The sequence below is a fragment of the Dermacentor albipictus genome, chromosome 2, assembly GCF_038994185.2.
Source record: "Dermacentor albipictus isolate Rhodes 1998 colony chromosome 2, USDA_Dalb.pri_finalv2, whole genome shotgun sequence".
Lineage (NCBI taxonomy): Eukaryota > Metazoa > Arthropoda > Arachnida > Ixodida > Ixodidae > Dermacentor > Dermacentor albipictus.
This window is the reverse complement of record NC_091822.1, coordinates 159,775,994-159,798,026: the sequence shown is the minus strand read 5'-3', so window position 1 is coordinate 159,798,026 and position 22,033 is coordinate 159,775,994. Positions and strand designations below refer to the sequence as shown.

The 22,033-nt window shown below is 47.5% G+C and overlaps 1 protein-coding gene across 2 annotated transcripts; it reads left to right on the top strand.

Moving 5' to 3' along the window:
• The first annotated feature begins 6,239 nt into the window (after window positions 1-6,239).
• LOC135915917 (uncharacterized) lies at window positions 6,240-21,476 on the top strand. Of its 2 annotated transcripts, none has more exons than XM_070534194.1 (3): window positions 6,240-6,431; window positions 16,452-16,581; window positions 20,009-21,476. In XM_070534194.1, exons 1-3 carry the CDS (start codon window positions 6,324-6,326, stop codon window positions 20,596-20,598), a joined length of 828 nt encoding a protein of 275 aa, XP_070390295.1. In that variant the 5' UTR covers window positions 6,240-6,323; the 3' UTR covers window positions 20,599-21,476. The 2 variants fall into 2 exon arrangements, with proteins under 2 accessions (XP_070390295.1, XP_070390294.1); XM_070534193.1 differs by lacking the exon at window positions 6,240-6,431 and adding an exon at window positions 13,979-14,701.
• Window positions 21,477-22,033: the final 557 nt, after the last annotated feature.

The window sequence follows — 22,033 nt, the reverse complement described above, 5'->3', positions numbered from 1 at the left end:
GCGTGAGTAAGGCTTGTGTGGATACTACTGAGTGCATTAAAGTGCTCGCCGTAAATACGCCAAATCCCGTAATTATTTGTTAGAGCAGTTGCTATTAATAGCTGCAAGAAACATAGGAAGTACACGCAGCCGGGCTCGGCTGAATATTACTTTCGTTTACGTCCTAAATCGGAGCGTCACCACAGCGTTAACAGTGATTATATTCTTGAAGAACGCCGCAGGCACTTGGTGAAACTGCAGACAGCGAGCAGACATGGTGTAAATACAAGGCGCTCTGGTAAAATTCTTAAGCTCGTATTCATTAATCATATTTGTGAGGGCCCATGCATTACGTTTCTAATGTCCCGCGGAGATGTGAGAAGTATGCGCTGTGCGTTTGTGCGTGCGTGCGTGTAGCGGGGGTGAGGGGAGGTGTACGTTCGTGCGTGCGTGGGCGTGTTTGCAGGTTTGTATGGGGAGGGGCGAAAGGGTACATCTGCGGCTGCACGAGCGTTCAGAAAGGAGCGCGTGACACATGACGTAGGAACAATGGAATTCCTTGCATGATTGCTCATGCGTGGAAACCGCAGTCATGCACGAGCTGATTTACGTAGAGCGACACCGCTTTGCTATACCATGCTAAGTGCCTGCGAGAAAAGCTCCCGCCGGATTCTAAACCGCGACGTCGAGAACTGTCTTAATTTTTTTCAAGAACGGGTGAGCGTATACAGGTGCTTGCTAAGAAATTGCAAGCTTGAGCGCTGCACATGGATGGATGGATGGATGGATGGATGGATGGATGGATGGATGGATGCTATGAGCGTCTCATTTGGAGCGGGGCGGTGGGTGGCGCTATCAACCTCTTGTTACTATATTGCCTAATATCCTACATATGTAAAAAATGAAATGAAGAAAAGAAACCCACGAACAATTCCCATCACCAAACTTTCTGAACCCCTATTAGGAACTTTGTCTTTATACGCCTCCGTTGTTTTTCGTTTCTCTACTTTTCTTCCACCAATCTGCCAATCGCCTCTTACTAATGTCTATTGCATACATGTTTACTTTCCCCCGGCTCTCGCTGAACCCAGGCGCTTCAAAGAATCCAGCGGTGCCTAAATCGACCGCTTCACGTTCTTCACATTCCAATAAAACGGGCTACATCGTTTCCCTAGCTTTACCACAGCAAGCACATGCTTCTTCTTCCTTGTTTCATCTCGCTTTATAAGTGCGTACTCTAAGGCGTCGTGATCGCGCTTCGAAAAGTAATGAGCTTCCTTTTGAGTTATCATAAATTGTTTCTTTCCTGATTTCGTTTTTGCCCTTATATAGTTACTCATAGCAGGCTCCTTTTCCACTGCCGCCACCCATGAGATTATCTGAGCCTCTCTGAATTTCCGCTTGATGTTCTTTGTCGCCATGTTGCACACCACACATTTCGCATGCTTGCTGGTAAGCTTCTTAGTTCTTTTCTTCCACTGTGGATCAAAGTTTTTCCTGTACAACTATCTGAACACTCTTCCAGTCAATTTACTTTCCTCCATATTCCCCAGTCGTTCTTCATACTCAATTTTACTGCGAGCTTCCCTCACTTTAAATCTTGTCCAGCCCAAATCACCCTGCAAGGCTTCATTTGCAATCTTCCCGTGAACGCCCAATGTGAGGCGTCCCACTGACCTTTGGTTGCCATCGAGTCCTGATTGTACGCTTGACTACAAGCAAACAACTGCATTCAAGTAAAAAAAAACGGCAGCCAACGTGTCACTTCGTCTCCTCTTTTACAAACAGTGCACGGTTCGTTCCTGTTAATGTCTACCAGTGCATAGCGCAAGGTAAATAAACTATACGTTAGGTCCTGTTCGCGCCCGACGTGCCTTTCATTTTTGAAGCCTTGGCTCGAGTTACGTGAGACAACCTGCATACAGAATAGATATTGCCTTTCGGTCCTATATAGACATTTATATACAAGCCACGAGTTCCGCTTTTTGACGGCTACATTGGAATATGGTCAATTTTTCGTATTTCGCTCCTTATTACTGTCTGTCTGTCTGTCTGTCTGTCTGTCTGTCTGTCTGTCTGTCTGTCTGTCTGTCTGTCTGTCTGTCTGTCTGTCTGTCTGTCTGAATGAGTGAATGAGTGAATGAATGAATGAATGAATGAATGAATGAATGAATGAATGAATGAATGAAATAGTCGGTGTTTCGTATGTCACTGCTTAATGAGAACAACACTGCCGACTATAAACAGCCACAAGTGCGGAAGTTGCGAGAACGCGGGTAACACAGCATCGGAGCCATTATAGGGCCGAGTGCAATCCCAGCCCGCTATCTGTGCCCCAAAAATGGCGCAAGCCTCAAATATCGCTATTCCGGCATTATATTCCTCGCTAGAAGCTCGCCTAACTTGGCAAACATTGTTACACTACCACCCGAAATGAGAGAGTGTCTCACGGAGGCAGGGAATGAGGACGTGGCACGTACGTTTAGAGGCGATCTTGGCAAACATGTGTCACGTGGCTTATCTGGAGCTTCTTACGCAGAAAGCGTAATAAAGATCCCGAGTTCGTGAGAACTGAGCAAACCTAGCAAACACATTCACATGATCTCTCGAAGAGTTTCCTTTGCTGGGCAACGTAATAGGTGTCTCGAGGTATCTCGCCCAGGGCAGCAGTAAGCCTGGCAAACGCTTATCTCAAAGAGCGTTCTACAGGGAGCCTATAGTATGCAGCTGGTCTCGCTAGTGTTCTCTACATCAAGAGAGAGAGAGAGAGAGAGAGAGAGAGAGAGAGAGAAAGAGACAAATGAAAGAAAGACAAAGAGGTTAGCCAGTGTAAGTACCGGCTTGGTAGCCTCTGCTAGGAAAAGGGTTAAAGGGAATAAAAAGAGAAAGAAGAGAAAAAAAATCAAAGCAATGCGTGTCACTAATGCATATCCGTGAGCCCCGAGTGTCCCGTGCAAATCCCCTACGAAACCACACGCTTATCAGATAACGTCTTCACCGGCGTAAAGCTCTGAACGTTTTGCAATGATAAAATGGAAGGTACGAGAGGTTCACACATACACATCTCGAATACAGGGAAGGGCTCCGACGGAAGTGCGCGTGCTCTGTTCACCGGCAGCGCGCTGTGTACGCACTTTGCGTTATCTTTCGGCAGCGGAAACTCCCTTGGCACTCGAACGGGATGACGAAGTACCGCGCGTTATCGCCGTTTCTGAGTGTCCGGCGGCAGACAGCTACGAGTAGCGATAAGCCCTCTGGACGCCGCGTCTGCGATTTTGCGTGCCAAGATGTGCAACCTCAGAATCACGTGCACTAAGGAAAATGCCGGCATCTGAAACCTCTTCCATAGATCTTATGAATCTTAACGGGGCAGTTTTAAAGAAAACATTGAGTGAGTCTAGCCTGGCAAATAACTTTTCTTTATATCCATTTCGCATTTATACTGCGGAGAAAGGTTGTTTACCTTTGAGAATTTGCCGTCCGATCCACACCACCGAATAGCATGTCGTCAACGTATATTTTTTTCACGCTTGCCCCGTTCTTAACTGTCCGGAATATGCTATTGAACATAACTACGTTTTATCTCTTAAGTTACTTCTGTATGCCGATATAATCATTGTCGATAGGCTGCTAACCAGTACCCCTGAACAGACGTGGTCCAAATCGCAAGAGTTCACGAAGAGAGAGAGAGTAAAACATCTTTATTATTAATATTTGAACGGCGAGAGCAGTGTGGGAGAACCCTCAGTCCAGGGTTCCTAAGATGATTGCGGCGGTGTTTTACGAAGAGCTATAGCGTGGGAAGCCCCTCTTTCGTTTGTCACGCCTTTGCTTCGTTTCTCCTCATGTACGTATTCTCGCTTCACCACCATGCACTTGCACTCACTATTATATTTCTCGTAATTTAGACATGTAAGTGTCAAATAATGGTTGGCTTGACATTATTCCTGTTTGTCGTCCCACTATAGGATTGTACCTTTTCCGCAAAACTGGTTAATGGTACACCAAAGAGGAAACCAAGCCCAACCGCACTAGTAAATCACCCTTCTGCAATACCAAAAGGCCGCTCTCATTGTTAGACCAGCTGTGACTTGTGGAGCGGGGTCGACGGGCGACGTCTGCTGCGGTACTTCTGGACTGAGCAATCTACTCGCCGGAGTGTCAAGATGCAAGACCGGCTTTCTCTTTCTCTTTCCGATCTCTTACTCCTTTAAGCCTGTAATAAAGTTCCAGACTACTACTACTACTACTACTACTACTACTACTACTACTACTATTACTACTACTACTACTACAACTACTACTCATACTACTACTACTACTACTTCTACTGCTATGGCAAAAGGAGGCGCAGTATGCCAGGAGAAAAGACGCGAAAAGTGAGGACAGGTGGCGACGATGCCATGAAATTGGAGGTTGGCTACGGCACTATGCCACCGACTGGCTACGCCATTGCGAGGAGGTCAGGGATTCGAATCCCAGACGTGGCGACTGCATGCTGATCGGGTCGCAACGAAAAAAGAAAAATTATCTTGTACCGTTCTTTGGGTACACGTCAAACAACAACAAATGGTCGAGGTCTATCCAGAGATCCAACAATTACAGAGTCCTTGTAGCCAACGCCAGCTAGGGTGCACAAGGCCTGCGCACTGCGAACCATGACGTCATGCCATCTGGCCCGACTGCCATATAACATAATAGGGAAACTCCCGAGTAAGCAGCGGTGATTTTGACGTCATCGCTTTCGTCACACCAAACTTGGAATTTGTAAATTTCAAGCACAGTAGCGTGACGTCATAAAGCACAGTGCACAGGCCATAACGTCATAAGCACAGGCCTTGTACTATCTAGGGGGCGCTGTGTGGCCTGCTTGTTCGTTTCGGTCGCTTAACAGCATAAATTCTCGCTTTTGTTTTTGCCAGTGCCTAACATCCTTTCCAAAACATGATTTACATGGGAGTAATTGAAGTAATCCGCAAGGGTAATTCTGCTATGCCTTTATTTTTCTTTCAAAGGATGTTAAAATTTTATTGTGAGAAAAAGCGTTAAAATTACTTTTTTTTTAATGACTTGCTGAGGAGAGGGCCTAGGTTATTATTTACTTATCTGTACATACTGCAGCTCGATAAGCGCTACCTGAGGAGTCGGTTGACAGGGGGAAATATACACAGCAAAACAGCATACAGCGGTAAGGATGGTGTTCTAAGACCATACACCTTGGTCTTCGGGATGGGCATAGGGAATACTTCATGCATAGTAAGTGAGGCACACAACTCGAAATAAATAGACGATGAAAAGCGCCGCTCTCAGCCACATGTTTATTTTATAACGCTGTCATGAAGTGCCTGGGGCGCGCATGACCAGCTGTCGTAATGCTCCTTCGTGTTGAGTGCATATTGTACACATTGTGCGTGTATGCACAATATGTGGACAACACAAAAACTTTTGAATGCGCGCGCGCGCGCGTATGTATGTGTGTGTGTGTGTCGCACACTTGGTATAGCAAATTTTCACCGTACGTACTTGACCAATCAGCTTGTTTCGTGTGATTTAGTGACTACAGTGAGCTCATGGAATGGATGGTCGTCTGAACGCAATAACACTCCGCTAATAGAAAGAAATTTGTTGAGTCACTCAGCCTACGACGTTGCGCGGGCGGGGGGAGCACGTTATCAGCGTCGCGTGCCTTGAGGACCTGCCTATACACGTGCTGACGCGGCCAGACAAGAGAGATTAGAGGGACGTTTTGTTCGCTTGCTTTTTTGTCCGATATGCGGAGTTGCCCAGACTCGCTCGCCGCGTATACAGAGCGTCTTGCAAGGCTCCCTTATCGCTGCCCAGTCAAAAGAGAGAGAGAGCAAGACTTCGATATGGACTGGAGGTGACATGTGCGTGCATGCGTGCGTGCGTGGAGGCCGTGGCGTGGAGAGAAGGGGGGGAGGGCTTAAGAAGCAGGACGAGATACCGCATGACGGAGGTTGGTGAATTCTGCTTCGTCATGTAAAGATTGCGGTTTCGAGACGAAATGTGCAAACCCCTTCGCTGCTTTCCTTCTTCTTTTTGATGTTTACTTTTCTCAAAGAGGATCGTCTGCTCGGTAGTCACGTAGGTGGCTGCTGGACGCGTTCGAGAAAGGGGGAGAGAGGGAGGGTAGTGTTTAACTCTTAGGTCGGGGCGCTTTGACCTGGCCGAGAGGTAGATATAGGGCCCGGTATTTCCCAGTATCGCTGACAACTGCTTCTGGTATAAAAGAGCGAGATCACCAGGAAACCCCCCCGGTTTCTTTTCTCAAACTGCTGTCGCTGGAGTGCGCGCGCATATCGGAGCTGAAGCCTCGCTTCGCAATGCCCGAGCACGAGTCCACCGAATTGAGGGACACCAGCCTGTTTGTGTACTCGTCAAAAAGCGCCTGCAAGACATTCTGCCACGAGGATTTGTGCAGTGACGTCGAGGTATATTGCTTTTTTTTTTCTAAATTACTGTTATTGTGAATGTTGTGCTGCACTCTTCAAAAAGTGTACACCCTTCGGGGCTTATCTCGTCCCACAACGATAATCGTAATTTGCTTTGCTTGCATTTCTTTTCTTGAAAACTTAGCGCTCGCTATTTTTCTGTCTAGAATGCTGTGTCACGCTCATAACGCGCAACCCGTTCGTGACTTGAAGTACAGGGTTCGCAGCGTTAAAGAAAGGAAATGCGGGCAAGACAGATGACGATTATCGTGGAACAGGATACGACTCAGATGATCTAAACTTTTTTTGGAGTGTAAGTGTAAAGGCGCGAATGTTGTCCGGATATGAATTTCAATAGCACTTGTTGAGGCGGGCGAGGTAAGCTACGAAAAGGTTTGGAAGAACTCAGTGCCATGATCACAAAGTGCATTGTCACGATTACGTGGGTGCTTCTAGCGAAGCCTGAAATCTCCAACGAGATTAAATATCCCATCTTTGAAGTCCTTTCTCGTTGGATGTTAGGACTGTCTGAATATTCATTCTGCCTGGTTATTCCATTTCGTCTACTTGCGTGACCCTTCGGACATTTTGGTTCATTGAAAATTCCGTCGTCGTTCGATACTCAACTCACAAGTGCTGTCAGCGCCACCGATAGGACTCGACACTCCACATGCAATCTGATGGCCAAGGCAAAAAATGTGCCTGCACACAGATGACTGCAAGGTATTGTTTAAAGTTATTTCTCATAGCTGACTACATAGCTAAAACTAGTTACATTTTGGAATTTAACTCAGTGTTCGGGCGAATCACTTCCGAAGCAATAGGCATCAACGAAAGTGCCAGATATGTCCGGCGTGCAATGCGAACGTTGTCGCAGAAGCCTTGAACCAATAGTAGGGAAGCTCGTTCGTGTAACTTAAGCACTGCGCTGTTTATCATCTAGAGGCAAGCCTCCATTGAATAAAGAAGAAGAAAACTCATTTCTTTTCAAAGTCAACTGCGCAAGGATGGCGTGAGCAAATCCGTATAGCACTTCTCATCGCCGTAAACAGTGAGATAAAAGGAATAACTGACGTTACTTATTAGGTCTCGATGCAAATGTTCGCAAATTCTGCAGTGGTATGATTTGATATCGGACTCGTCGTTGCAGTTTAGAGTAGAGGATAACCGAAGAGAAGGAACATCAACGTAGAGACGAAGCGTTATACTAAAAGGTCAAGACAAAAATTATCGTTTTCGTATCAAACAGCTGCGTTAAAAGAAGCAGCTGCGCAAGCGACAGCCTAGCGCAGAGTAGTTTCGTAATAAGCTATACGCTCGGCCACAGTCATGCGCTATTTCGGTGCGCGCTTTCTCGAACTCGGCGCTGAAAAAGATCCAGCGAACACAATAGAACATTTAGGCGTCAACACCCGAGGCGCCTAAAAGGTCGCAACGCCATAAGGTAGGAAGTGAGAGCTGCATGTGTGTTTACAACGAGCTGAAAACGCGAGACGATCGCTGCGTTTAACACGCGCTTTCCGGGAACAGAGAAGTATTGTTGAAAAATTTGGCGAACCAGGTTTAGTGTAACGATCTTTCGTAGTATACTTACTGGGCACTACATAAGCGTATGCGCGGAAAACACTCCGTCGGCAATACAACACACTACCTAAATACGCATCACTGCACGAGAAACGCCACCGGAGACGGCCATTTAATAACGAGATCGCAAAAACTGGAACGCGGTGAAGTTGACGCACAACAGGTTTGACTTGAGATATCTATGTGGCAGAGGACTTAATTTGGCAGTCGCATATCGTCGGGGTGGTGGTGGAATTAACGCTAAAACAAATAGTTAGGGGCACCGCCTAAGTTTAGTTCACCATATGTATCGCACTCAGCTTGCGTAAGTGTCACACAGAGGCGCGAGTGCAAAAACAAAACAGACTGTCATTGTGCGTCCTGCGAGTCCGAGTCCCAGTGAGTCAGGCTGAATAGACTTTCGGTCTGTCTCAGTCAGTGAACTATACGGCAGCTTTAATACTCTAAATGCTAGGGAATGTCGGGGTGCCTACAGAAAAAAAAAAATAGTGCGGCCAATTTTCTCGTGGGGAAGCCTGTCCTACAGTGCACGCAATTATCCGGTTTCTACAGAAAACGCACCTGCACACTACTATTTAACACATGTAATATGAAATGCGGCCAATATGGCATTACGAGGTGTCTGTGCATGAAGGCGACGACGGTACAGCCGCGCTGTGCCTTACAGAGCGAACAAGGTGAGCTGAAGAAACAAATGCTTTCGCAAGCGGCTGGTTAGAGTTTCCTGCGGAAATCACTATAGGGTGTTCAGGCACTTCGATCGTTCCGCTACATTGTAAATGTTGGTTAGTGCGTACGCATTTTGTCTGATATGCGTGCTTGTGGCTTCATATACTGAGCATTGTGGGCCTCTATTGTCCTCAATTAAGAAGCAATCCCATTTTCTTTTCTAACTACAGAAGGCAGTATACGTCTCTGCAAGCATGCGCAATCACTGCAAAATGATGGATTTACAATGCAGTGCTTCGTTTACAGGGATGAGTCTGCAAAGTCCCGAAGCCGTTTAAAGCCACTAGAACGAAGCTTAGGCCCAAACCCATTTAATGTCCATAATTCCCACACTGGTCAAAACAACATGGTTGTAGCTCCCATCAACACTACAGCGCCGGAGTTATTCCGTCTGGTAATTTTTGTTGAAGTCGCTATGGTTAGAACAAGAGCATTTAGGAAGTTGTGTCTATTAAGGAGGAAATTATATCAAAAGCTCCAACAAAGTTCATGTTGTTGGTACAGGATACATACGCGACCTCTGAAATAAAATATGTTTCCGAGATTGGGGGTGGGGGGGGGGGGGGAGTCGAGGGGGACCGCGAATCAAACAGCGTATATAAAAGCTATAGATGTTACAATGGAAAGCTGTCAGATTTATTTATGAGAAATGTAAAAGGAATGACTCCCCTGTTATGCTTCTCCGTGATAATGATATTTAAACTTTACAAATGCGTAGAAAATATGCTCGCATATGTGTATTTGCATAATATTTTAACGGGCAAATTAGACATGTCGATACGTCCATATGTCTAACTCACAAGTACCCAAATTACTGGACAGACACATGATCAAGCACAGAAACATATTTTTGCAATAACTCACGTATTTAAACAGCCTTTTTTTTCCTACGGACGACTTCCGACTGGAACGCCCTTCCTAAAGCTGTTTTTGAGGTCACTGATTTTTTCAAGGCACTTGAACATACGTTGTTACATTTGTCTGCTTTTCGTTTGAATTTACATGTATACAGGCGCACAGATACAAGCCTGTTCATTTGTTAGTGTGAACACTCACAGATGTTATCTTTTTTATTATTAATGCTGTATGTCAGGCCCCCGTATTTTTTCTTTCTTTCTTTTTCCATCGTATTCCACTCCTGCTTGGGTTAATCTGGCAGGCAGTATTGTGAAAAAGATAAATAAATGACTAACCTTGTAGTATACATAGTACAGATACACTCATTTTTTTCCATTTTTTCCAACGTCCGTGTCATCTTCACATATACAACCTCGCGTGCAGCAATAAATATAAACGAAAAAAAAACTAGGAAAGCTTTGCTAGGGTAAGGTCGCTCACCACCCAACCGCCCTGACGCAGCCCCGCACATTCCATACGCGAAACATGGAAATATATCAGGGCATCACAACTCTCTCGGAGCCGAACTCGCACTGAAGTAATCCCCCCGGGCCGCGGGCAGGCTGCTCTTCCTCCGAGGGCAATTATCCCGTCTGCGTTCCATTTAGCAAGCGCCCTGCGGTGGTCATTGACTCGCCGTACGAAGCCGCCCTTGTTTCTCGACGGAAAAGTACTGCGGAGCCCAGTCACTGACTGAACTTTCTTTTCATTCGTGAAAAAAAATAAAAAGAAGAAGAAACACAGGCTGTAGCTTCCTCTCCCACTTTTCTTTTCTTCTTTGCGTACGTTTGTGCTGCCGTTGGAAGAGATCAGCTCGGGTGATCGGTAATGCAACGAGAAGCACGCCTGTATACACGTGACCGTTCTGCCATGACTCCGCGGGCCCGGCCGATCGCCCTTAGCGGTTCCGTCGATGTGTGTACCACCAGCTTTCGAACAATGTGGCGAGGGAAACGATTGCACTGCGTGCTATGCGTGTCGTTCAATTATTTCAAACCGGAAACAGCTGCGTTGTTCAGGGCAACGTGCTTCGGAGGGAATGGGCTCACTCGATTGGAAAAGAATGCACTCATGTCAGAGAGGTATTTCGTCGAGCTAACGAATGGCTAACAGGTCTGGATTTGTGGCTTCAATGTAATAGACTTCAATTAAACATCAGTAAAACGAAATACTTACTCTTCCGGCCGCGAGGAGAGCACCCAACTGTAAACTTGGATTTAAAACTTGAGAACGTTACCATCGAACAATCTGTGCCAGTTAGATTTTTGGAGGTGACGCTTCAAGAAAACATTTCATGGACGCCTCACGTTGACAAGCTCCGAAGTGAGCTAGGGCCCGAGCTGTTGGAATCTTAAATAAAGTATGATATTATATCCTGTCTGCGGTGAAAAGACATATATACTACGCGCTTATTCATTCCCGGTTATGTTACTGTTCTTTTGTATGGTCAACAACGACTAAGACCAACATAGACTGTCTTTTTTCTTTGCAAAAGCGAGCGGTGCGTGCAATCGGAAATTTAGAACTTTCGGAAGACACTACACCCTTCTTTAAATCAAATTAAATACTGCCTATTCATAAATTGTACAAATATAAGCTGGCCCTAGACATTTTTCATCAGCACCAAACAATACCTTTCCAAACCAAATATCAAGTGAAACCTAGTCCGTACTGCCTACGAAAGAATTTAATACCCAGGCCCTGTTCCCGTACAAAATATGGCGATCAAAAACTAAGTTTTATGATGCCAGACCTACTAAACGAATATCCGGAAATAGCTGAAGCACTCGTTACAGCTACCTCGGTGGAGATTTTCAGGAAAATGGTCAGATTTTTTTTCTTAATACAGACTAACAATCGTGCCGGACTGATCCTAGTTGGTTTCCGCTTACTCTGGGAGTCTCTACTTTTCATTGTGAAAATCCGGTATATTTTCTGGACCCGGACGACTGCTGTTTCGACATACCTGTATCATGTGTCTGATTGTATCTGTATTTATGCTATTGATGTAAAAAAAAGAAAGAAGAGTTGTTGATGTCTAAGTTTTACCGTGTCTCAAATTGTGGCTTTTCTATTCTATACTTTTTGTTATTAATTTATGTGCTCATATGACCGCAGCTGCCAAGGGTGTGCGAGCCCCAGTCAGGCATGATCAGTGCCTTTTGTCGCGTCCCCCAAAGCATTTCTGTAAAGAATGTCTTGAATGAATGAATGAATAAATAAATAAATAAATAAATAAATAAATAAATAAATAAATAAATAAATAAATAAATAAATAATATCAACTTGAAAGAAAAAAAGGAAGAAAATGTTCTCGTTTAACTTTGAGACAGTGGTCTTAACTGACCGCCCGATGTTTCTAAAAGCAAAATGAAGACGCAGAATGAAATGCATGGGAGCGTGTATTTATTGCGGTAGAGTTACAGACACACCTACGGCAGCGAAAACGTGCCATTTGCTAGCAGGAAATGGCCGCATTGTTGATTGTACGGTCTCGGAAGAATTCGCGCGAGCACTATAAAAAAATAATAAAAAAATTAAGATACTTTCGTTTCTCTTCTCACCTCATAATCGCCCGCGCTCATTCGTTTAAACGTAGGCGTCGCCTCCTCTTATATATCGATTCACCGGTCGTACTCGAAGGGCTGTATTGGTATAACGCAGTTTCACTCAGCGCTGTTCTCGATGTGCTCCGTCTGCCCGCCATGCCGGAAGACGCGTATACATCGTATAGCGAAGCAGACGACGTGGCGACACTTTTGCGTTTAAGGAAGCACACGCACTTCTCCGACAACATCATTCGAACTGCGAGTCAGACGTCAACGTTCGAGGGAGTTGCGGATTTCCTTTTGGCTTGAAACGACGAAAAAAGCAAAACGAACAAGCGAGAAGAAAAAAGAATGCCTAAAGGAAGAAGAGGCACGTATATTTGAACGAGTGTTGGATACCTTTCACTGAGCCTGATCTCTGTTATTGTTACAGTGCAATGAAGGTCTCGTACAATGAAGGCCAAGGGAGCGTCGGCATGCGCTCCAAACTGGGACAGCAGCAGCTGCGCCGACCGTTGTCGGTTTTTTTCCACAACAGCTGCGCACGCCGACCGAGGGACAACGGAATCGTCACTCAAATGCCTCGGCGAGATAAAATGTCTCGCGAGAAGACGCGAGTCAGCGATGAACTCCGACGACGACAGAAACGAAGCACCCGCTTGATGCCGGCGATGCTAACGGAGACTTATTAATCTGCTGCTCATCGGCTAGCGCGTAGAAAAAGTTGGCTCCGAGCCACGCCGGTGTATTTGCGCGGCTGATATAGATTTCCTCGTATTGTGTGTCGTTTCCGAAATATTTTGGCTAAGCCCCGAGTAAGCATGTGGGCAAAACAAAACGAAAATTCATACTTATAATATTACGTTAGCATAGACGATTTGAAGTCGTTCCGCAGTGCTCTTTCAATTGAGTCTGCATTTATTGTAGTCTGCTCAACCGTATCACCGGCACCTTCATGTTAACTGCGTTTCCGAGTTCGCTGCAGTACAGAAACACACAGCTGCGCTAAACAAAGAAAAGCTAAAGTCGTCCGCTTTGCCTCGGCTATCACTTCCTCTTGGCGGTTTAATCACTTTTTCTTGCACCACCTCAAGCTATTGCACAAAGAAAAAAAGTGAAGGAAATAAGGGGAACTAAAGCGGATTTACTGCCACGTCGTTGTCAAAGCTGGTCAGTTTTGACCGTTAAATTATGATCGTTTTGCCACGCCTCGTTATCTATTCAAAGCTTCCGCCTGCCAACGACGCCGAGACCGAGTGACTTTCGCGAAAAAGATAACTCATAATGAGAGAAAGAAAAACAAGCGAAAGAAATGAAAAGAAGATAAAATAACGTTCTTTCCGCGATCCGCCGCCCAAACAACGGTGGGGGTCCAAGATCATCAAGACGTTTCCAGAATGTACGCAGCGGCGAACGGGTTGCGTTCGGTGACGTCACGTCGGCGGCGGGCATTTCATCCTCTCGTCTCTCTCTCTCTCTTACTCTTTTCCTCCGCCGTCTGTCTGAAAAGGCAGACAACCCGAGACAACGAGAGAGGATGCACAGAAGGGAAAGGAGGCGGTGAGGAAGTGAGGCCAGATTACGGCGCTCTTGCTTTCCTAGTTCTTTCTCGACCTTCTCTCCCTTCTCCTCTCAGCAGCGGTTCTCCAATCAGAGCGAAGCGTCTGGGCGAGCCTCTGCGCTCTGGTTGGCCGATTCTTCGAAGTGTTCACGTGAACACGGCATGCCCAGAGCGTGCGCCTGCGCGTCGGCGTGCAAACAGAAACGAAGGTTATAAAAAAGCCCTCCGCGTCCGTCGTCCACGCAGTCAGTTGTGCTCCGACTCCGCGGAAGGTTGGTTACGCCGCTTCGCCCCGGGGACCAAAGCCGCCATCGACGAGAGAGCGCCGATTTACTTTTCATTTATCCCCTTCGCTGCGGTTCTCGCTTTTCCGATCTACTGCGAGACACACAAAGCCTCCGACCGATAAAACAGCAACGACGCGTAATAGAAAAAGAAAAGGGCGGGCGGCGAACAAATTTTTTTCCCGCTTCCGTATTTTTTCTTTTGCGGTCCACCTTCATCGCATCCACTGAAAAGGGGGGACCCGACACAGCAACCACCAGCAGCAGACGAGGCCCTTCACGAGGACGTCCCCTCCAGCCGTCGAGCGAGAAGTATCTCCCTGTTGGCAGGACTCGGCCAGCGCCAGCTTATCACCGGAATCAGTCCGCCGTTCGATGGAAACAGGAGTGTCCCGGTACAGCAGCGTTCCAGCATGCGACGCGCCCAACATATCGCTGCTCCTGCTCAGTAGCGAAGACGCCGACCCGACGAGGTGCGACGGATCCGGGGACGTCCACGACGACTGCTGGCAACAACTCGAAGCCTTCTGGGGAGCCGAGAAGCACCGCTGCTGCCAGCAGCACGAGCCTGCCGCCTTCGAGAGCAGCACCGAGAGCCAACTCGAGAACAGGGACTTCCTCAGCGAGCCGCCGCCTCAGGAGCCGGTCGACGAGCCGCTAGCTAGGGTTGGTAGTAGTAGTACAGTAGTAGCACTCGGTCTTCGTGCCTACATCGTTTAGGCAGCACCATGCCCGTCTACGCCACGAGGGCCTGGGCGCGACATCAGGCACACGTCGCAAACTGCTGCGAAGCGGAGCCCTGATGCTTCCGTATTTCGCATATCGTTACTAGTCGAGAGCACTGATTCGGTACGGGAAGGAAGCAGTCTGACCAAGTGTAACGGCCTAGCGTAAGATACACGTTCCACGGGACATAACGGCTCATAACGGCTCGCACAAGGTGCGACGGCCTTTGTAGGCAATGGAATTTATTTTCTTCGAACGTCTCGCTGGGATCGCAGCACACTTTTCGTTGTAGCTTCGCGAGTTTCATGCTTTAGTGACTTAGGAGCCACGTATCAAGAAGCAGGTAAGTTTGGGCTAGAACGATTCGCTGCATAGACGCGTAGATTTCCAAAATAAAAACTCACCGAGCCACATTATACGTCGTGCACGAGAAGTACGAAAATCCGGAAACCGAAGGAGATTTCGAGGGAAGAATTACGAAACACCCGAATAACAAGACGCAGGCCGCGTGTCGCCCGAGATGTACGAAATCGAGCCTTCTAAACGAAGTCGCACGCACAGGCCCCGCGGAGAGCAGACACGTGGTGTTGAGCAGCCGCTTTCTTTCAAAGGTCTCGATCGTCGCGGTGCCGTCAGCCACAGCTGGGTGTAGGCAGGCCTAGCTCGCATCCACGTGTCCGAGAACTGGCACGGACAAACCGGCACCGACGAAGCGAAGAGATGGAGAGGGGGGAGGGCGTAAACGGCACGCAACCAGACGCCTGCGCAAAATATTCGGCAGCTGGCGGGCGCCCGACTGAATCACCGAAGCGCGTGCCTCCGCAGACGAGCCCCGTTGCGCCGTCTGCAACGAAAACTCCCGAGGGCAGACTCTTTCCTTCTCTAGCTGTAACGACAGCTCCTAAAGCTTTCGAGACAGAAAGGGTGCTTTTGTTTTGACTTAGGTACCCCGCTCCTAAAATAACCCGCGTACCTCAAACGGGACTAGCAGGCCGAGCGAGAAGGGGTTGGAAGAGGGGGGAGGGGAAGGGAGGAATGGGTGTTTGTGTTGAGTAATGCGAGTGGGTTGCAGTGCGGGGGTTCTGCGACCGTACCCACATTCCGCCCCTGTTTTACGAGCTTGTGTTTCCTCTCTTTCGTTTCTGGTCCGGTTTCTTTTTCTTTCTTCGCGCGTTCTTTCGAACTGACAAATAGCTCGCAACAGGTTTTCGTGAGGTGAGCCGGAATTTGAAAGGAAACTAGAACAACGGGAAACGGAAGGCATAAATGCGCATTAGAAACTACGCGGCAGATTTGAAGTTAAATTTAGAATATGTGTAGGTGGATATTCCAGTCTTGCTTAGCTAAACCGGCCTGATGCCTGAGTAATCCAAAGTCGGCTCCGGCGTTGGTCGTCGGCCGGCTCAATGTTAGTGAAAGTTCGCTTGAAATTAGATACCAACACTTTACGGCGTGCTACGGACTACTTTGCTTACTTAGGATTCAGCCGCGCCGTTGCTTACGTGAACAAACTTGCCCAATTCTGTGGTCTTCTGTTTGCACTTATACGTATTTAGACGCTTTGTGATCATAGCTTTTATGGTCATTTATTCCCAGTTAAACGAAACTTGCTGAACCCACAAACTTCCAAGTGCGGTACCCTCCTGTTGTCAACTGTCACTCGAGGCCCGATTGCTCGTTTTCCTCGCAGAAGGCGAACAAGGCAAACCAGGCGGCGCCGGCCAGCGACTTCTTGTACATCGTCAGGGGCGAGGACATCAACGATGTGCCCACCAGCTACGTGGTCAACGGTATCAAGCCGCACGAGTTTCCTGTTATCGGTAAGTGGAAAAGGGAGAGGGAAGGCTATTCTGTGAGTGTCAACCTATTGAACTGTCCATTTCAGCCACGGCTGATTGGCTGGGGTTGAACCGTAGACTAGGAAACTGGCTGTGGATGCCCGTTTCCTTCTCGCTGGTACTCCAGCCCAGCCAATCGGCAGTTGAGCAGTAGGCGAAATGAACGCTTCCACTCGGTGCATATTTACGGAATACCTCTGCTGGCTTTCAGAAGGCAAGGATACACCATCGCTTACGCAATTCCCAGAATAACCGGCACGCCTTAGTCGAAGCAGCGTAAGGTAACGCGAATGTCACAAGTAAACCACACGCGGGTGAAGGTCGATGCTGCGTCGTACATGCTTTCTTCGTAACGTGTCAGTGACGCTGTGCTGTTTACATCAAGTCGATAAAATTAATCTATTTATCTGACTCCCTATCATTATACTTATATGTAGGATGTGAAAAGGATTAGTGACTCGTGAATATTACTGTCCCAGAGAGAGAGAGAAAGACAAAGAGGTTAATTAGAGATTGTCTCTGGTTGGTTACCTTGTACCGGCGGAGGGGTAAAGGGATGCGATAAGTGAGAGAGAGGCAAAGAATGAAAATAGAAAACAAAAAAAACTACACACACAAACACACACACACACACACACATTACAAAACTGCTTCTGCGGGCACTGTCACGCAGTCTGCGAAGGCCTTCCTAGTGTTACACAATGTCACAAAGCGACATGTCGTGCTAAGCATCTGACTCATCAATGGAAACGCAAAGGGACAAGCCTCTTTGACAGGAATTGCGAAGGTGTGTCTGCGGCTCTTCTATGGTTTCACCGTACCTGTGATGAGCCCCCCCCCCCCCCCCCCCCTTGTAGAAAACAATAATGTAGAGGCGAAATCAAATAACATTAGCCGATCGAGCAAATGTGACGTCACTGTCGAGCATCATTTGCCTGCTCCATGTGCTACGTAAAACGCAGTGTTCTCGCCACTTCTACGGCGTATGACGTGTTGTATGTCGGACGCGAAGTTAATGACATTCATCATCGAAGCTTATTTACGTCTATACTGCCGGACGAAGGCATCCCCACGCGATTTACAATTCCTTCTGCCTTGTTTCAACCACCTCGATCTTGTATGCCTGTAAATTTTCTTATCGTACAATCTAATAATCAACTGCCGTTGTTGAATGAGCTTTCCTGCCCTCGGCGCCCATTCCGTTTCCAAATTGCAGGATTTCTGCTTCCACACCTCGCATGCACAACCTAACGGCGCTTCTTAATTTCAACTAGAGCACCAGCTGCACCTGTTTTCTCTTAAATCCCAACCCCCGTCTTCCCCTTTATTGAGGTCTCTTAACGTCACACTTACTTCTTCCGTTTTATCAGCAGTGCTAACATGCTTTACTTGGCAAGTTTCTTTGTTATCACTCTAGTTTGCGCCACCCCAGGTGTAGTTGCACAATTCACTGATTATGACCGACTGTGCGTGCAAACTACTTCAAAGAAACTCAGGTCAGTTAATGTTACCCGTTGGGCAGGTTCAATTGCTTATTTCAAACAGGAAATGTGGTGAAAAATAAGGAAGTGGGACCGGATGCTATATTCGTTCTGTTACCGCAGCTCCGTATTATATTACTGTTTAGCAAGTTGCTTCAGTGCTGCAGACAAGACCGACAAATTTTACTACGCAGGGCGCACGGAAGGATCGTGGCTTATACAAAAGCGGCCAGATTTCATAGCTCGCATGAGACTGGGTTCATTTTGCGGCGCAGGAGACACCTAAAATGCCGAACTTGAGGCCGTTCTGGTGGCCTTCAGAAGTTTTCCACTTTCTTGACGTAAAAGCACGTCATCGTATATGGCTGAAAAGCAAGACGACTAAACCCCAGTGGCTAAGAGGATAAATACAGGATGCAACTGGCTAAGTTAGGATCGCTTGCATTGCAAATACTTGATGGTAGGGAGCTCGTTTTAATAAGAAGCATTTCTCGGCGAACATTTGCCACTTTGACAGTATATATCTGGCCGCCTACGCTTTGGTGCTCTCATGGTCGTTTCGTTACCTTTCTAAGTACCAAAATTGGCATAGTATGACAACAGTGTATGACGAACATAAATGATCCTTCGTGACATGAATATGATGACATGTGCATCATGTAAATCATAAAACAGCCGCCCATGTCTTGGTGCTCTCATGGTCGTTTCGTCAACTTGGTCGGTACCTAAATTGGCATGGTACCAAAACTGGCATAGTACGAAAAGCGTGTATGACGAACATCAATGGTAGGTCTTGACATGAATGTCATGACGTGCGTGTCATGTAAGTAATGAAACATCCGCCTCCATCTTGGTATGTCCCGAAATTGGCATAGTAGGACAAGAGTGTATGACAAACATAAATAATAGGTCATGACATGAATGTCATGGCATGCGTGTCATGTAGGTCATGAAACATACGCCTCCGTCTTGGTATGTACCGAAATTGGCTTAGTATGACAAGAGTGTATGACGAACATAACTGATAGGTGATGACATGTGTGTCATGTTGGTCATGAAACAGCCGCCGACGTCTTGTTGCTCTCATAGTCGTTTCGTTAACTTGTATTTCTTAAGTCATAGTGTTACTGCGAAAACGTTGCTTGACAGGTTCTGGTGCTTTGTGAAAAGGTTATTTGGTATATGATCTCGAACCCTGTATGTTGTAGGCTCTAAGGAGTAGCCGGTGCCTTAAATAATGCGTCAACATCTCCTTATATCATATCAATCATAAGAAAAATATACCGTATTCCGCTACGTTGCTTGAACCCCTGTCGATTTAACGTCTACAGTCAGCGCGAAATTGGTTCTGTCGGAATTTTTCTGTTAGCATACAGAAGTATCCACGTAGAGGTATACTTGTAAGGAGGTTATGTACTCTGTCCGAGGCTTTTGGGTGTTAGTGAAAATGAAGGAAAGCTTAATGAATGAATCTGCAATACAGAATACTAAAAATATGGCTGGGACTATTCGTGGCCATGCGGTCAGGAACGCAAACAATGAACATACATTATCTATTTGTGGCAATAATGTTTTTTTTTTAGGTTCGATAGTTTAGTAACACGAAACGTGGATATAAAGGGCCAATAATAACGCTGAAGAAAGGTTAAATATACTGAGCTAGGCGGAATCAGCCGCCGCCAGGCTTCAAAGGGGATGTCCTCATATCCGTCCAACCAGGTGGCGTGACGAGAATAGGAAATCTGCAGGCATAGGATGGTGGGAGTGGGCCGTATTTGAAGATCGCGGGGGTATATGGAGAACACGGTCTCGCAGTGCGGGATGAAATTGACTGATTAGCTATACGATGGCGGTCACGATGACTTTCAGATTAGCTGGTGTTGGCGCCTCGACCCTAATCGGTGTCTCCCTCGTTTTCCCCAACGCAGGCACCTACGTGGACAAGCGCGTCGTGCCGGGCTTCCGGTACGTGGTCCGCGTGAACCGCACCTCACGCTTCCTCTTCGGCGGCCGGCCCCTGCGACTGGAGAGCGTGGGCCGCGGCTACGGCAAGCGCATCACGTTCGAGGCGCCGCCCGGCGGGCTCAACGAGAACGACAACTTCTTCTACTCGGACACCATCGCGCAGGGCTACGGCTTCGCGCCGGTCGCCGTCCAGGTCGGGGACCGCTTCCGCGTCCAGGACTGCCAGGGCGAAGTCTGCGGCGACCTGGTGCTCGACGAACTGCTCGGCGAACAGACCGAGGTCGCGGGCGACGTCCGCAAGGAGGACGGCGCCATCGTCAAGCAGATCGCGGTCGACTTCCACGCGAGGTTCCTGTGCGTGAACAACAGGCTCCTGGACCGCCAGCTGGTCTGGAACAGGGTCCGCCTCAGCGCCGTCGCGAGACTCGTCAAGCACCGCGGATCGACCGAGGCCCGCCTGGAGAAGCTGCTGCTTCGCGACTGTCCGCTGGCCGGCTACGAACTGGTTCCTTTCTCGCGCAAGGTCCAGCAGCTGGTCGACAGCGAGGAATAGATAGGTGTAGGTGTGCGGCCCACGCCCGACCGCATCAGCTCTAGTTGTGGAGATCTCTTCTTTGACGTTATCGACCCGGCCCCGCACTGTACCGGTCGTATTCGTTCAACCAAAGAGTCGGCATCTCTCTCGGAGCGCACTCCTAGGGAACCAAGGATCGCGAGCGTGAAACGACGTCTGTTCTGGTCTTTGAGCGGTCTTCTCCCGCTCACCGAAGAAGAGCTGTCGATTTCATGGCCTGACAGGGCGAACCCCACGGACAGTGACCGTGTACGAGGCGATCTACCGAAAGAGACTCTTGTAAAAAAGGAGACTAGAGCGGCTCTGCTCGGCGGAAAGGACAGTATTTATGCGAGCCGTTTCGCAAGTCAGCGTGTTCAAAGCTGTTTGTAGAAGAGAGAAAACAAAACAAATGAGCGCAGAACTATGTGCGTGGGGTCGTGGTCAGCCGGCTGGCCGTGCCCTGTTGGGAGAGTGATATATTTTTGTCGATCTTGTTCATTCTACTCCCGTCCTTGTTTACACAATTCTTTCAAGGAACTCTTTGCGCGTCTTGCAATTCTCCTTTTGTTTATTATTTTGTTGTTGTTAGAGAAGAGGTACCATACACCTCGCGCCCCTACTTTTGCCGCTTCGCTGTAGCCCTGGCGAGAACTCGTGTATATTTTATACCATTAGTAGTATTTTTTACGTTTGTTCGTCGTCGTCATCCGAGCAGCCGGGATCGTTTGTTGTGAACACCGGGTCGCTCGGGTTCGACGCTGTGCGCATTTATTTAATCGGTGAACGGTGCAATTTATGCACGGGCGAGCGATGCCACGTCTGTGTTTCGCCGTTGCTGCTGCTCGAACGTCAAATAAAGTACGACATAAACCTGACCTTGGTTTCTTGATGTGTTCTGTCGATTCCGTTCCTGGGGTTTATCCCCATCGCCATCTTCACCACGTACATCATCATCGTCGTCTTCATCATCGAATGACAGTGGTAGCGAATGATTTGGTTGACTGTGGCCACCACGTTTCAAAACGTAGTGAATGGCAGCGTACATTAAATCTCCGTTGGAGCATACGGTGAATGTGGAGGCATGCTATCTCTAAACACACCAGGCAAAAATAAAATAATCAGAAAGGCGCCTCCTCAAGCTGTGGCGTAGACGACACAAATTAATTTGAATAAAAGAAAGCAAGGCTTCCATGCAGGGAAAATTTTGAAGGATAACTGAAACGTAGAAGACAACCGCCCAAAAAATGTCTGTCGAAGCACGTAAATACAAGCAATCTAGTATAATCATTGGATGTTGTCATCCATCTCTGATATTCAGTTGATATTGCGCATAGCCATGTCCCATATGCTTTCGGTAATTAACTGGTAAAGAACTGCCGTGTTCGCCAGACTGGCCCGAATTATCCTGGATATGAGGAGATAAGCTAAGTAA